The 17,986-nt window shown below is 42.2% G+C and overlaps 1 protein-coding gene across 1 annotated transcript in view; it reads right to left on the reverse strand.

Annotated features, from left to right (window-relative positions):
• Window positions 1-17,986, reverse strand: part of LOC111949689 (collagen alpha-4(IV) chain-like) — a 93,189-nt gene that overhangs the window by 52,356 nt on the left and 22,847 nt on the right. The window contains exon 3 of the mRNA XM_023967037.2: window positions 14,349-14,391. Within this exon, the coding sequence (XP_023822805.1) occupies window positions 14,349-14,391 (43 nt within the window). The remainder of the gene's footprint in view (window positions 1-14,348; window positions 14,392-17,986) is intronic.

Here is a 17,986-nt window from a genome sequence, read left to right on the forward strand (position 1 = left end):
CCATCAGTGCTCAGACTGTCCGCAATAGGCTGAGAGAGGCTGGACTGAGGGCTTGTAGGCCTGTTGTAAGGCAGGTCCTCACCAGACATCACCGGGAACAACGTCACCTATGGGCACAAACTCACTGTTGCTGGGCCAGACAGGACTGTCAAAAAGTGCTTTTCACTGACGAGTCGCGGTTTTGATGGTCGGATTCGCGTTTATCGTCAAAGGAATGAGTGTTACACCGAGGCCTGTACTCTGGAGAGGGATCAATTTGGAGGTGGAGGGTCCGTCATTGTCTGGGGCAGTGTGTCACAGCATCATCAGACTGAGCTTGTTGTCTTTGCAGGCACTCTCAACGCTGTGCGTTACAGGGAAGACATCCTCCTCCCACATGTGGTACCCTCCTGCAGGCTCATCCTGACATGACGCTCTAGCATTACAATGCCACCAGCCATACTGCTTGTTCTGTGTGTGATTTCCTGAAAGACAGGAATGTCAGTGTTCTGCCATGGCCAGCGAAGGGCCCGGATCTCAATCCTATTTAACACGTCTAGGACCTGTTGGATCGGAGTTAGGGCTAGGGCCATTCCCCCCAGAAATGTCCGGGAACTTGCAGGTGCCTTGGTGGTCGAGTAGGGTAAAATCTCATAGCAATAACTGGCAAATCTGATGCAGTCCATGAGGAGGAGATGCGCTGCAGTACTTAATGCAGCTGGTGGCCACACCAGATACTGACTGTTACTTTTGATTTTGACCCCCCTTTGTTCAGGGACACATTATTCAATTTCTGTTAGTCACATGTCTGTGGAACTTGTTCAGTTTATGTCTCAGTTGTTTAATCTTGTTATGTTCATACAAATATTTACATGTTAAGTTTGCTGAAAATAAACACAGTTGACAGTGAGAGGACGTTTCTTTTTTTGCTGAGTTTCTTCAGTCAACCATAGAGCTTCACTGAAATGTCTCAATTGATTTCTTCAACTAGTGTTTTTCTATTCAATTTCAAAGGACATGGAAAAATCGACCTTTCATAAAACTCAATTGTACATTTGAAATTGAATAGAAGCACTCAAAACTACAGGTGTACACACTATATGTGTAACTCAAATCAAATCCAACTTTATTTGTCACATGCGCCGAATTCAACAAGTGTAGACCTTACAGTGAAATGCTTACTTACAAGCCCTTAACCAACAGTGCAGTTCAAGAAAGAGTTAAGAAAATATTTACCAAATAAACTAAACTAAATAATTATAAAAAAGTAACACAATAAAGTAACGAGGCTATATACAGGGGGTACTGGTACCGAGTCAATGTGTGGGCGTACAGGTTAGTCAAGGTAATTTTTACATGTAGGTAGGGGTGAAGTGACTATGCATAGATAATAAACAGTGAGTAGCAGCTGTGTAAAAAACAATTGANGTGTAAAAAACAATTGAGGGGTGGGGGGGGGGGGTCAATGTAAATAGTCCGGGTGGCCATTGGATTACATGTTCAGCTGTCTTATGGCTTGGGCGTAGAAGCTGTTAAGGAGCCTTTTGGTCCTAGACTTGGCGCTCTGGTACCGCTTGCAGTGCGGTAGCAGAGAGAACAGTCTATGACTTGGGTGACTGGAGTCTGACAATTTTGGGGGCTTTCCAAAAGACACTGCCTAGTATATAGGTCCTGGATGGCAGGAAGCTTGGCCCTAGTGATGTACTGGGCCTTACGCACTACCCTCTGTAGCGCATTACAGTCAGATGCTGAGCAGTTGCCATACCAGACGGTATGGCCTCTCCCTAGTCTTTCACCCCTATCTATCTCTCTTAGTCTCTCTCTCTTTCTCTCGCTCTCCCTCTCATTCTGCCACTCTGATCAGAATACAATGGACAGGATAAAACAGGATGCAATCTAGACACAACCAGCATGAAATACCGACCTGCTACAGATCTCAGAGCTGCGCATAGATACAGGTCATGTCATACGCACGGACGCATGCACACATACACACACTCAATGCAGGCACTTCATATGGAATGAGAAGGCTACAAGCACTTTTCTGTTGTGCCTAGAGGGAATACTATGCGATGGATTGATATTTTCCCCCGGTCTTGTTTGTGTTGATGGTGTTACCACATTCCGGTGGGGTTGTGTAAACCCAGCGCCAGCCAGGCATGCAGACAGAGGCACAGTTATCTCTCCTTTTGATTTAAGATTAACCTCCAACTCTCATTGCTTGGTTTTCATATGCAAAAAAAAGAATGTGCATGCACATCCATGAGACAATCTATCTAGGATCAGAAGTAATGTTCTGTATCCATCTAACACGCACACACACATACTTGCAAATCTATCGAAGAGTCTTGGAAATACATATTGGATATGCAGGGATATTGGTGGAAAGATCTAGGGTAGTTTTGTGTAATATTAATGAATATCCATACACCCTTTTTCCCTGATACATCATCAAAACACACAAAAAAACAACATCTCATGTAATATGCCAACACTCCAAGGCAATTAATTTCTGCAATACATGCAACCCTTACAGTGTGGCTTTACTTCCAATCAGGGACTGATTCAAATGGCCAATACAAATGAATGACATGACCAATGGCCAACTTAGCCTCACAAGCTTACAGGATGTTTCATACCAGGCTATGGCCAACTACCTGGTAGAAAAGAAAATCAGCATTACTTTGGCTCTTGAAAGCCAGAATTATATAGCCCTGCCCTTTTTCTTTTCTTGAATATATGTGTTGAGCGGTATTATAGTTTGTTTAACATTGTATCTGATTTTGTCTTATTCATTGTATGTGCCCTCTGGAACTTCCATTGCGCACACCTGGCCCCTATTCCCACTGACTGCATTTGTAAACTCATCAACAACAAAAAAACGTTCTCTCACTGTCAACTGCGTTTATTTTCAGCAAACTTAACATGTGTAAATATTTGTATGAACATAATAAGATTCAACAACTGAGACATAAACTGAACAAGTTCCACAGAAATGTGCTAAACAAAAATGAGAATAATGTGTCCCTGAACAAAGGGGTCAAAATCAAAAGTAACAGTCAGTATCTGTGTGTGGCCACCAGCTGCATTAAGTACTGCAGTGCATCTCGTCCTCAAGGACTGCACCAGATTTGCCAGTTATTGCTATGAGATGTTACCCCACTCTTCCATCAAGGCACCTGCAAGTTCCCGGACATTTCTGGGGGAAATGGCCCTAGCCCTCACGCTCCAATCCAACAGGTCCCAGACGTGCTCAATGGGATTGAGATCCGGGCTCTTCGCTGGCCATGCAGAACACTGACATTCCTGTCTTGCAGGAAATCACGCACAGAACGATCAGTATGGCTGGTGGCATTGTCATGCTGGAGGGTCATGTCAGGATGAGCCTGCAGGAAGGGTACCACATGAGGGATGAGGATGACTTTCCCTGTAACGCACAGCGTTGAGATTGCCTGCAATGACAACAAGCTCAGTCCGATGATGCTGTGACACACCGCCCTAGACAATGACGGACCCTTCACCTCCAAATCAATCCCGCTCCAGAGTACAGCCTCGATGTAACGCTCATTCCTTCTACGATAACCCAAATCTGAGGGGTCGGGGGGGGGGGGGGTGTACTGTCACGGATCCCTCCGGAACTTTCATTACGCACACCTGGCCCCAATTCCCACTGATTGTATTTGTATATATGTGCCCTTTGGTTTCCATTGGGCTGACGATTATTGTTACTATGTCCGTTGGTGCGTGTGAGTACCTGTGCTGTGTGTTTTGGCTTTTGTGCCATTGTGGATCGCGCAGATGATTACGGGTCTCGTCCCGTGTGTTATTTATTCGAGGTACTCCTCGCTCTTTTTGTTTGGGATTCAACCCTGTGGTTTTGTATAGTGTTTGTTTGGTCTTCGTCCCGGTGCCTTTACACGCAACGCTGTGATTTGGGTACAATAAAAACCTCTTATTATGCATTCCTGCGCCTGTCTCCCAAATCATTTATGCCAACGTGACAGACTCCCTGTTTAAATAAAGGTAAAATATATATTTTTTTGCTGTGTTGGGGGAGAATCTAAAGGGACTTTTTGGGCCAACATTACCATAATGCATTAAGCATTGAGAACAGCCAAGAGCCGAGCAGCCCTGTGTCCCTTTCTCCTGACGTATACACACGTACACTTCTCTCCACAAATGTAAAAGCATTGGATTTGTGTAGGCATGGGCTAGAGCAGAGTTTCCCAAACTCAGACCCTGGGACCCCATGGGGTGCACGTTTTGTTTTTTTGCCTGAGCACCACACAGCTGATTCAAATACTAATCATCAGCTTTGATCATTTGGATCAGCTGTGTAGTGTTAGAGAAAAAACAAAAAATGTCCACCCCTTGGGGTCCCAAGGACCGAATTTGGGAAATGCTGGGCTGGAGGGAGTTTCCAGCCTATTACATAAATCAGTCATTTCCTCTAAAATCCATGAAGGGAAGTTAAGTGTACAATTCGGCAGATGCTTGGGGGTGCTGCAATTTTTTTGTCTGCGCTACAGATGGCTATATTGGTCCGCTAACACAGGACTGGTAAAGGCCCAGTGCACTACGTATTTTTCTGATATTTCAGGGGGTGTAGGAGCACTCTCAACACCTCTACTTCTTGTGGCTATGCAATTCGGGAGAATGGACAGGCCTGGTCCAAACACAGGAGGTGGAGGATAAAGTGTCAAAGCATGATGGGACTTCCTTCAACCTCATATACACTAGTAACAGGACAGATAGGTTATTATGCACATCAATGAACATTAACAATCAATGTGCTGCCATCCTGTTAGAAGGTAACAGATTATTTTATTACAATTGTCGTGTCTTTGACTATGCCAGATGAATTGCTATGACATGCTATTCTATAAAGTAATTTCTCCGTAATTAATATTACCTGATTGAACTAATCATGTAAACATAATTAACTAGAGAGGGACACCACAAAATAATATTTATAGAGCTGTTATCTTTCGAATAAACTCTTAAAGATTTAGKAAKATTTTACATCCATARCAGTCACATTAATCGTCAKTTTATTMAGTCTCATCTGAAAGTTGTAAATCCTTGATTATCTGCAAGAATCCTGGCTAACAAGTTGAATCAGCRATACAAAATTGGGTTTAATTATTTATTTACTAAATACCTAACTAATCACACAGAATCACACATATACAATTAAATCATAACTTGATCACAAATTACGTCATACAGAAAAACGTCCCTGGCGGGCGGAATAGATATGACAGCTTGTTACACAAAGAAAAGGGCCGGGATTTTAGTGAAAGAGCGGGAGACTGGAACATAGGCGAGCTGTGCTATCGTAAATACAGTATCTTATGCATTCTAAATTACCGCCCATTTGAAAAGGAAAATGCAATAAATATTTACTCTGAGCTGCGCTTCAGTAGGTTGGTGGTAGATGGAAGACCGTATCGCCAACCCGAGTCCTCTGTCCTTTGGAGAATGTCTCTGGTAGTCACGGGATAYGTTGGAGTAACGTTGTGTGTAGTAGACGGGATACTCGGACTGTCCTTCCTAACCTGCGTTTAGCTGTTGCTAACTCAACGGCTAGGAGATATCACTTCTGTAGTGAATACGAGTTCAAAGTTCATACCATTCACAATCAAAGTCCATGCTGATGTTGGCTTAGTTCTGTAGTTATTATCTGAACCATTCTGACACCGGATCGTCATCCTGGTGTGCCCGGAACAGAAAGTTATATTCTTGTCAATGGCTTTTATAGTGGAGGGAGAGGGGTGTGTCTGAAAAGTGTGTAACCCATGCCTCTTCACAGGGGCGGGCCACTGTGAGCAGAGGAAAACTCATTTCTCATTTGGAAAACAGATCTCTCATTTGGAAGCTAAAATTACATTTCACCTCTTCACAAATAATGTCATATTCAAACATTTCAATTAAACAACAATTCCATGTGAATCCGATACCTCTGACGTTTAGACTTTCCACAGTAGAGTTTATGTCATTATATCATTGATGAGAATGTGTCAGAGGGCAACCGAACTGACATAATATACCTTAAGTTCATTTCCCCCCACTTCTGATGTTCCCAGAATCTCTATGTTAACCAAGGGGTTTTCTTATGTCCCATCAGTTATAGTAGGGAGAGGGAAAAGGGGGGAAAGAGGTATTTATGGCTGTCATAAACCTACCCCCAACCCAACGTCATGACACAATGGTTAAGATGGATTTTCATTGTGTTCCATGGTGTTATTTGCCCCCTAAGTGGAGCTTTCTGGTACTTAGACTGTACGCAAACAGGAAGTAGATAATTCGTTCTGCACGCATAGAAGCAGTTAAAAACAACGCTATGGTGCAGGTCTTTCAGTGTAGTTATTTCTTGTCACGCTTCAGCCATTGCGAAAATATTTGTTTGTAAGTTCGATTCAAGCATTTAGCTAATGATGATAATCTTGTTATTGATAGTTGCTTATATATCAATGTTGGTTGGTGTATTTACTCACACAAATTGCAATGCCTTTCATGTATGCCGTTAGCTGTATTACTTTGCTCGTGCGTCATGCAAACAAATTGTAAAATATACAATACTGTAGTTCTGTTACCGATTCTAGTGTAATATGCTTTGTTATTCTACATAGATGGTTGTACATTATTAGAGTAATGAAAGGAGTTAGTCAATTACCATATGAGTAACAATTAGCTATATGGTTTGGCATCATGCCAGATGCATGGTACCTTAGCACGTGCTTTGTATTCATGCAACTTCAAATGTATAATATACAGCTACAGTATGTCGGTGTGAATTGAATACTAAAGTATATTCTTTTCTGTATTTTGCAGTTTTACAACATAAACGTTTTCAATATTTCATTCAAGAAAAGTCACACCTTGGGAGTTTTATTGAAGACTTAGTTGTTAGCTATCTGTCTAGTTTTGCATGGGAACGCAACTCAAGGGCAGAATAGTAAAAAAAAACATCATCACGGCGGGCTCAAGCTCAAGAATAACCACACACGGTGGTTTGTTTCTACATTCATCAGCCAACAAAGCCTCTGTTCCTATGGAAGACCAGCAGTCTACGGTACAACAACCAGAGCCAAGAGTTCGACAGAGAGAGATGGAGGAGCCTCTTCAGCACATTGGGACCAAGTCTCAATCTACAAGATCAAGGTCATCAAAACAGTCAAGCAGATCCTCAACGGYGAGTTCTGCAGCCAYCAAAGCACGCGCCARRGCAGACGCASCGCGTGCACAAGTCTCCTATGCTGAGAAGGAAGCTTCTGTGATGAAACAAAAGGCAGAAATAGAGGCCAGCTTGTTGAAGCAAAAAGCTGACCTCGAGGCAAGTTCATATGTTCTCCAAGTTGAGAGCGTTGGCTGAAGCTGCAGCCTTTGAAGAAGCTGTAGGATCAGAACGCAGAGAACTTCACAAAGAACTAGACACAGGGACACAGCCCTTAAGTCCAGTCCAGYGTACCTGTGAGTATGTGCAACAAAATGCTAGGCCCTACTTTGCTAAACTTCCATTTGAAGTGGAGAAACAAGAGCTTAGTGTTGACCCAGCTACATGCCATAATCCAGAAAGTAGCAAACAACAGAACATGAGCAGAGACTCTCCGTTCAAAAGAAATGAACAGCAGCATGGTGTAAATGGWAAACAAGCCCACTTCCAGTCACACACACAAAGCGTCCCTGAGTCACAAGTGGCACCAGACCTCATCAAGTACCTCCTACGCCGTGAGATGGTGAGTTCCGGACTCCTGAAGTTTGATGATCGCCCTGAAAATKATTGGGCATGGAAAGCATCCTTTCTCAATGCGAYCAGAGACTTGAATTTATCARCCAGGGAAGAGTTAGATCTAATTACCAAGTGGCTAGGGGCAGAGTYKTCTGAGCAAGCAAASAGAATTAGATCTGTCCATATTTTCAACGCAACAGCAGGGCTTAACATGGTCTGGCAACGACTAGAAGAGTGCTATGGTACACCCGAAGTGATCGAGAAKGCACTGTTGAAGAAAATTGATGATTTTCCAAAACTGGCTAACAAAGACAATCACAAACTAAGAGAACTAGGTGAGATTCTTCTCGAACTGGAGTGTGTTAAAGTGGAAGGGTACCTTCCAGGCCTCGCTTATCTGGACACATCTCGGGGGGTAAACCCTATAGTAGAGAAACTTCCATTCAGTTTACAAGAAAAATGGATTGCACAGGGATCCAAATACAAGGAGGACTATCGGGTAGCATTCCCACCATTCTCGTTCTTCTCGAGATTCATCAGGAACCAGGCGAAAACTAGAAACGACCCCAGTTTCACCCTCTACACCTCAACTAACCAGGTGTCTATGAAAAGTGAGAAACCTGCCAGGTACAGCAGCAAGACACCTGTGACTGTATACAAAACCGATGTGTCATCTGAGCCCTCAGACCACCAAACCAAACCCAGTAAGACAAAGGTTGAAAACCCTGACCATCACTGCCCGATACATAACAAACCTCATCCTCTTAAAAAGTGTCGTGGGTTTAGATACAAAACTCTAGATGAGCGCAAATCATATCTCAAAGAGAATGGAATTTGTTTCCGATGTTGTGGGTCAATTCAGCACAGAGCTAAAGACTGTAAGGTGTCAATTAAGTGCTCTGAGTGCGACAGCGACAGACATCTTGCTGCTCTGCATCCAGGCCCAGCCACCTTCAAATACAGACACCGCTACCGCAGAGAAAGAGCATGGCGGGGAGCAAGGTGACGATGCTCTTCTATCTGTCACCTCAAAGTGTACGGAGATCTGTGGTGAGGCAGTTAATCCAAGATCATGTTCAAAAATATGCCTAGTTAAAGCTTATCCGGCTTGGAAAAGAGAGAAAGCTGTCAAAATGTATGTAGTGCTTGATGAACAGAGTAACAAATCTCTGGCCAAGACAGAGTTTTTCAATCTCTTCAACATCAATGACAACTCTGCTCCATACACCATGAAGACCTGTTCTGGGGTAACAGAGACTTCAGGCAGGAGAGCCGTCAACTTCATGGTGGAGTCTATAGAAGGACACATGCAGCTATCTCTCCCTACTCTGATAGAGTGTGATATGATGCCAGACGATAGGACGGAGATTCCCTCCCCCGACATTGCGTATCATCATCCCCATCTGCAACCAGTTATGGACAAAATTCCAGCTGTGGACCCAGACGCTCCCATCCTCCTGCTCTTAGGACGAGACATCTTAAGGGTACACAAGGTACGAGAGCAAATCAATGGGCCCCACGACACTCCTTATGCACAGCGACTCGACCTCGGGTGGGYCATCGTGGGTGAGGTCTGTCTGGGAACAGCTCACCGACCAGCCAATGTTAACGTGTTCAGGACAAACATACTTCAAAATGGTCGCACATCCTATCTGAGCCCTTGCCCTGACATCATCCAGGTAAAAGAGAACTACRACAGYGTAGYTCAGAAACACATCTCTCCCTCTACAGTGCACTCGAGAGATCCGAGCACAACTGTGAACACAGACAGCCTGGGATGTTCCGTGTTCGACAAAACACAAGACGATGATAAACCAGCACCATCAGTGGAGGACAAAGCCTTTTTGGACATTATGGACAAACAGGTTTTCCAGGATGATGGAAACAACTGGGTGGCTCCACTACCCTTTCGCCCCACTCGACGTCGCCTTCCTAATAACAGGGAGCAGGCCATAAACCGTCTCACATCACTTCGCAGGACTTTAGACAAAAAGCCTGACATGAAGCATCATTTTATTGACTTCATGCAAAAGATGCTGGATAACAACCAAGCCGAACCTTCACCGCCACTAGAGGGAGACAAAGAATGTTGGTATCTGCCCATATTTGGTGTTTACCATCCACAAAAGCCTGAACAAATAAGAGTAGTATTTGACTCCAGTGCTAAGTGTCAAGGCGTGTCACTTATCGATGTTCTGCTCAGTGGTCCAGACTTAAACAACACACTCTTGGGTGTCCTAATGCGCTTCCGCAAGGATTGCATTGCACTAACAGCAGATGTGCAACAAATGTTTTACTGTTTTGGTGTACGTGAGGATCACAGAGATTACTTAAGGTTTCTCTGGTATGAAGACAACAATCCAGATAGAAACATAACTGAGTACAGGATGAAAGTCCATGTATTTGGGAACAGCCCTTCACCAGCCGTAGCCATCTACTGCATGAGACGAGCAGCGCTACAGGGTGAGAAGGAACACGGATCAGAACCCAAGCAATATGTAGTGAGGAACTTCTACGTCGATGATGGGCTGACATCAGTAGCTACTACAGAAGAAGCTATCAACATTCTAAGAAAAACACAAGCAATGTTGGCGGAGTCCAACATGAAACTACACAAGATTGCATCCAATAGCAAAACAGTTATGGAAGCCTTCCCTATGGAGGACTGTGCAAAATACTTAAAAGATCTGGACCTAGGAGTGGATCCTCTCCCCTTTCAACGGAGCCTGGGACTTTGCTGGAACCTGGAAACAGACAGCTTCTCATTCCAGGTGTCCCACAATGAGAAGCCTTTTACGCGGAGAGGCATCCTGTCCACAGTGAATAGTCTTTATGACCCCCTTGGGTTCGTGGCTCCAATAACAATGCAAGGTAAAGCCTTAATCAGAGAACTCTCTTCTGAYCAGAGTGARTGGGATGCCCCTCTTCCCCCAGRAAAAGAAGAGAAATGGAAAATGTGGAAGGAATCTTTGATGGAGTTGGAACATCTGTATATTCAGCAGACCTACATCCCAGTCTCCTTGTCTACCACTCRAAGAAGAGAGCTACACATCTTCTCGGATGCCTCTACAGTAGCCATAGGAGCGGTAGCCTACCTGAGAGTTATTGACTCGGAAGGTCAATGCCATGTTAGATTTGTCATGGGGAAATCAAAATTGGCCCCTCGTCCGGCCCACACTATCCCACGCCTAGAACTGTGTGCGGCTTTGCTAGCTGTTGAGATGTATGAACTGATCAGAGACDAAATTGACATTGATGTAAATGYGGCCAAGTTCTACACAGACAGTAAGATAGTTCTYGGTTACATCCACAATGTCACCAAAAGATTCTATGTGTATGTTGCCAATAGGGTAACTCGCATCAGGAAGTCTACCCATCCAGATCAGTGGTGTTATGTAAACACTGACAGCAATCCAGCAGACCATGCAACCAGGCCTATACTTGCTGCACTCTTAAAGTACACCAGTTGGTTCTCAGGTCCACCTTTCCTGACCCAAACAAACTCAAGTGARCCTGAGAACATAMATTTTGACCTTGTAGARCCTCACGCAGACGCAGAGATTCGACCAGACGTCACTGTCTTCGCCTCTAAGGTTTCTGGAGCTCAACTCGGCTCTCATCGCTTTGAGAGGTTCTCAAGCTGGAAAGCTCTCAATCGAGCCACTCATTCATGTTGCCAGATCCTTCCATGAAGGTGCGGACAACACCAGCTGCAGAGGCTGGCATGACTGTAATAAACTATGCGGTACAAGTGAGTTGTCACAAGCCAAAACAGCAATCATTCACTGTGTGCAACATGAAGCCTTCAGAGAGGAATTCAAATGCCTTGAAAAAGGAAAAGAGTTCCCAAAACAAAGTACACTCAAAAAACCTTTCCCAGTACTGACAAAAAGGTTAGGAAAGTAGAACTAAAAATTGTCAAGCAAGGAGCTGCTAAGGTGTTTCTGAGACCAATCTCAGAGATTGTTGTTCTTCTTTCTGAGAAGAGACAAAAGATAATAATAGAAAGGACATTATTTGTTTCTTGATATGTTTCATTTCATAGTGGCACAATTTCATTATACCAGGCGGGGAGTGTGCTGCCATCCTGTTAGAAGGTAACAGATTATTTTATTACAATGGTTAAGATGGATTTTCATTGTGTTCCATGGTGTTATTTGCCCCCTAGTGGAGCTTTCTGGTACTTAGACTGTACGCAAACAGGAAGTAGAGAATTCGTTCTGCACGCATAGAGCCAGTTAAAAACAACGCTATGGTGCAGGTCTTTCAGTGTAGTTATTTCTTGTCACGCTTCAGCCTTGGAAATTATTTGTTTGTAAGTTCGATTCAAGCATTTAGCTAATGATGATAATCTTGTTATTGATAGAGTTGCTATATATCAATGTTGGTTGGTTGCATTTACTCACACAAATTGCAATGCCTTTCATGTATGCCGTTAGCTGTATTACTTTGCTCGTGCGTCATGCAAACGAATTGTAAAATATACAATACTGTAGTTCTGTACCGATTCTAGTGTAATATGCTTTGTTATTCTACATAGATGGTTGTACATTATAAGAGTAATGAAAGGAGTTAGTCAATTACCATATGAGTAACAATTAGCTATATGGTTTGGCATCATGCCAGATGCATGGTACCTTAGCACGTGCTTTGTATTCATGCAACTTCAAATGTATAATATACAGCTACAGTATGTCGGTGTGAATTGAATACTAAAGTATATTCTTTTCTGTATTTTGCAGTTTTACAACATAAACGTTTTCAATATTCATTCAAGAAAAGTCACACCTTGGGAGTTTTATTGAAGACTTAGTTGTTAGCTATCTGTCTAGTTTTGCATGGGAACGCAACTCAAGGGCAGAATAATCAAAGTAATTTAATGAATAAAGCACATATATAGTACCTGCAAGGGTTAGGCAAGTAAACTTAACATAAGTTGCCTATATTTGTGACTCGTAGGGGTATGTCATGCGTCACTACTTCACAGGAAAGCCATTTGAACTGTGTTTTCTTGGCAGAAATGCCTTCTGGAAAATGTGAACTTTCATATGCCTTAATAACAAACTTGTATGACATCTGTAAATATGAATACAATTGTTAAATTACGACTCTAGTTGGTTTAGCCATGGAAAAAGCCAGGAACCTTCCCGCTAGGCATGATTGGCTGAGATAATGGCTGGGCTGGACATGCCGAGAGATGAGTTCGGATTGGTCTGCATGTGGCAAGCTTCTGTCTATAACATGAGCTGGTCAATACTTGTAGGTAATTCTTTCTAACGCGGCTTTTTTTGGAATATATCAAAGTGTTGCTCTCCACTTTCTAGAGGACTGAGTTTTGAAATCAGTGGAAGGCCTGGTGGAATTAGAGTATGATAGCTAAGGAGATGGAGAAAATTCTGCCCTTTGATTGCAAATATATAGAGGGAGTCAAAAAGAGAACACACAGAAAGCTGTATAAAACATCTGCCTCCGGATTACATCTTCAAACTAAAGGCAACCATGGTATCCGTGACAGAGAGGAGAAGCGTCCATCCATGTACACGGGTAAGATAGTCTAGCTAGCTACATTTTCAGATATTACACGTTTCTAATTTTGTCAGAAAGTTGTTTTTATTTAAAGTTAAAGCATACTGTTAGGTAGGTAGCTAGCTAGTTACCTGGCTGGCTCGCTAGCTAACGTTACGTGTATGATCTGACTCCACTATGCAAGTAACCATTTCCATAGAATGTGCATGATGTCACTGCGACAACTGTCGATAGACGTAGCTGGTAAATTCGCTCTGGCTATCTACTCCGATGCCAGAGCGCAGAATAACTGACAAATTTACGAACATTCAACACCAGTTGAATATGGGCGGTGTCAGGAAACGTTGGCAAAAAAAGGGTCATTGAATTGCTGCCAGCAGCACAGTTAGTCACCAACACTGGATAACATGAAAACAGCCTAACCAGCTCTGCTAGGGCAAGTAAAATGGTCAGTGTGAGCTGTTTTCTCATGTGTCTGGAAGTAACTAGCAAGCTAGCCAACGTTACCAGTTAGCTTGGGAGCTTGACCGCTGTTGTTAGGTCAGAATGCTCTGATCAACCCTACTCCTCGGCCAGAGCGTCTCGTGTGTGCTCTGAAATTTTACAAATGGACAATCTGACAACGCTCTGAGTTTACGAACGCCCAGGGCACAATCTGGCACTCCAGATTGAATTTACGAAAACACCCGTAGTATAAACCAGCCTTTAGTCTTGAAATCTTTGGTTGTTTAGTACATTGCCTCACATGTGAATCCTTAAAGAGATGGGCTAAGGCTTAAGAGTGTGTGAACGAAGCTGAATGGGTGTAGACAAAGAAGAGCTCTCCAGTAGGTTTACCAAAACATTCAAGAGCCATTTTCTCAAAAGTGAAGTTACAACTTTATCAACTTTCAAAGCATACTTACTTTCCCATTGTTACACAACTGTATTGTATGATATACCATGTTCTAGCTCTGAGTCTCTACTTTTATCCAATGAAAAAAAATCACAATTTCAAATTCTGCTACATGAGACCGAATCAAGCCGGTCGGTCACATTTTATCACTCAGGCCTAAATTAATGTAAACCTATGAGATATTTCAAAGAATGTTGGTAGAAACCACTCACTTACCCCCATTACGGTCTGTCCAGCAACGACCATTATCACAAGCCACCTATAGAAGAGAAGACATTAAAGTTAGGGCCCATGTTTGCACCAGTTGGTTTCAGAAGTGAAGAAAAGCAGAGCTGCGTTCAATACCATTTGAAATCTTTTTGTGTTTTCTCTTGTCTACTTGGAATGCCATATGAGGGTTTTCACCTTTTTTGACACAGGCTCAATCAAGCCCAGAGTATTAGAAATTATTTGTATTTGAATTCAGGTCTTAATAAAAGCTCCAAAAAGCTAGATCCTTTCTTCTAAAATCCACACATAATTTCCTATTAATTAAAGTTCTTTACAGGTGCAAGCTAACTGTCAAAATTACTGAGTAGGGCCCTAAGTTAAGTGTGAGGGCCCTAAGTAAAGGTTTTTTAATAAATTGATTGTCAGTTTTCTCAAGAATAAACACTGGGAAATTACCACTGCTCTGTTGACCATGCTTTTCCCAGGATTAAGTTCCTATGGAAGTAGTAGCCCTACAGCAGTAGTCACCAACCCTTTCAGAGTCAAAATTCAAGCCGAGATCTACCACTCAGATAGTTTTTTTTAAACATTACTTAAAAACGTAAGCCTATGCAACATTAACCAAATAAAAACAGTTATGTAATAATGGGGTTTGTGCAGTAGGCTACAGGCCCAATACATTATTACACTTGAATTGCCCTGCTAATGTTGTTCTTCTCAGACCATTTTGAAATTATATTTCAACATTTTAGGTATATGATCACACTGCTAAAATGACTTGTGAGGCACAGCTGAGTGAGCATAAGCATTTTTGATTCATGGTCTGATCCCTTACAAAAATGAATTTGTTGGGAAAACTTCCCGGAAGTTTGTGGCAAATTTGCTGCAATCTAAATAGTGTGCCACAGAATGTTGCCAGAAGCATGCAAATGTTTGCTACTAGTGGTAAATATGCGGCAAATCTTTTGCAACAATAATATTTATTGCCACTAGTGGCAAAGTTTGCCAGAAGTTGTTTTCTGGCAGACAATTCTTTCAATATTCAATTTGAACCTGTGGCAACAAGTTCCAATTCTGCAAATGTATTGAACTTACAGGCATCAAATAATCAAATCATTATGGTGGGAGACTATAACACAGTGTTGAACTATCATCACCGTGCCCTTAAGGAAATCACCAAACTTATGGACATATTACAAATAGTGGATATTTGGAGACTAAAAAACCCTGACCTAGTGAGATGTACATTGAGGAGACATAATCAAGCTAGTCATCTTGACTACTTTCTTGTCTCTTCCTCTCTTGCATCAAAGGTTTAAAAGGTTTTAATAGGAGACAGGATGCGATCGGATCATCATCTAATCGGCCTTCACATAATTTGTATAGAATTTCCACGTGGACGGGGATATTGGAAATTTAATCCAAGTTTACTGGAGTACAAAATAATTTCTAACTGAATTTTTCAAGTACAATATAGGTTCAACAAATCCCCTTATTGTTTGGGATACCTTTAAATGTACGTTCAGTGGTCATTCAATTCAATATTCATCAACATTAAAAAAGCAGTTTCTAGCTACAGAGACAAGACTAACAAGGGAAATACATGAACTAATTGTACATTGCAATAAAAATGATACTACAGAGATACAAAATAAGTTAGAGGAAAAACAAAAAGAACTGGAGGAACTTATTCAAGAATGATCTACAAAAATTATACAAACTGGATAGAATACGGAGAAAAATACACCAACTTCTTCCTGAATCTCTAACACAGGAACGCTAACTAAAATAATTTGCAGAAACTCGTCATTGAAGACGGAGTCATCTATGATTCTCCGATAGATATTTTAAAATAGGAAGCTAAATATTTTAAGCAGATGTTCTCTTTTCCGTCTCATCCTCACCCACTGAATGACGATTACTGTAAGGCAGGTATTCCCAAACTGGGGTTCGCGCAATGTCGTCGCGGGTACGCCAAATAAAAATGTGATTCACATAAAAAAATATATCAAATAAAAAAAATTAAAAAAAATGTTCTTCACATTTTCAAACAGTCCATTTATATTTTCCAACAAGGATTTTTCTCGCCAGAGTAGCCTCGGTTCACTGCCAAAAATATAATTAAAGTGTTCATCAAGTGTTCAGCGAAATAACAACGCATTGTCAAATATTACTACTTGAAAGTCGTCTTAATTCTCGCTCAAAAAACTCCTGTGGCTTATTTTTCAAATTTACATAGTTTGTTTCTAAATGTCTGCGCAAGACTGAAGGTTTCATCGAGTTGTGAGATCGTACTTTTGCACATATAACACACTGTGGCTGAGGAAAGGCACTACTCCCAATATAAGTGAACCCCAAATCAATGTAGTTATCATCATATTTGCGCCTCTTCGATGGTCCAACGTCCATGTCTGTTGTTCGGTGCTTTCCCGGATAAGGGGGCAGTAGCTCTTCAGCTGCATCAGATTCACAACTGTCAGTGTCCATGCTAGCTGAGCTAACAACAAATGTAGAATTACTGATGCTAGCATTGGATGTGTCCGTGGAAGCAGAACAACTTGTATCGTCGACAGGTGCAGGTGTAGTACTGCTGGTAGTAGCAGTACATTCTTCCCGCTGCAGCGGATATGGCTGAGACAAACCTGGGGGAAAAGGCCAGAAAAACTATAGGACAATGACTTCATCAAACAACACTGTTTCACGACGCATCAGTGACATGGCAGGAGATGTTTTGAAACAATTACTGCTTCACATACAAGCCAGTGAATTCTATGCGTTACAGTTGGATGGGTCAACAGATGTGGCTGGCCTGGCACAGCTCCTGGTATATGTCCGTCTGGTATATGTCCGTTACGTTTATGGGGGGTCAAATAAGGAAGACGTTCTCTTCTGCAAACCACTGGAAACCAGGAAACAGGAGAGGATATTTTTAAAGTACTGGACAGCTTTGTGACATCAAATGGACTTTGGTGGTCAAGATGTGTTGGTATCGTCACTGATGGTGCAAAAGCTGTGACAGTATGATTTGTTGTGTGCAAATGAACTCAAGCTTACAGACAATGTCAAATGTGATATAGCGAAGCACCTGAGTGAGTTGGGTGCGCAATTACGCAAATACTTTCCCGAAACGGATGACACAAACAACTGGATTCATTATCCCTTTCATGCCCTGCCTCCAGTCCACTTACCGATATCTGAACAAGAGAGCCTCATCAAAATTGCAACAAGCGGTTCTGTGAAAATTTTATTTAATCAGAAGCCACTGCCAGATTTCTGGATTGGGCTGCGCTCAGAGTATCCTGCCTTGGCAAATCTCTGTTTAGACAATGATTCCCTTTGCAACCACGTACCTATGTGAGAGTGGATTCTCGGCCCTCACTAGCATGACAACTAAATACAAGCACAGTCTGTGTGTGGAAAACGATTTAAGAGTGAGACTCTCTCCAATAGAACCCAACATTTCAGAGTTATGTGCATCCTTTCAATCACACCCTTCTCATTAACCTGTGGTGAGTTATTAATAATTTTCGATGAACAAATAAGGTTTTATATTTAAGATGATTAAATAAAGAGCAAAAATATTGATTATTATTATATTATTATTTGTGCCCTGGTCCTATAGGAGTTCTTTGTCACTTCCCATG

This window comes from Salvelinus sp. IW2-2015, linkage group LG22, assembly GCF_002910315.2.
Source record: "Salvelinus sp. IW2-2015 linkage group LG22, ASM291031v2, whole genome shotgun sequence".
Lineage (NCBI taxonomy): Eukaryota > Metazoa > Chordata > Actinopteri > Salmoniformes > Salmonidae > Salvelinus > Salvelinus sp. IW2-2015.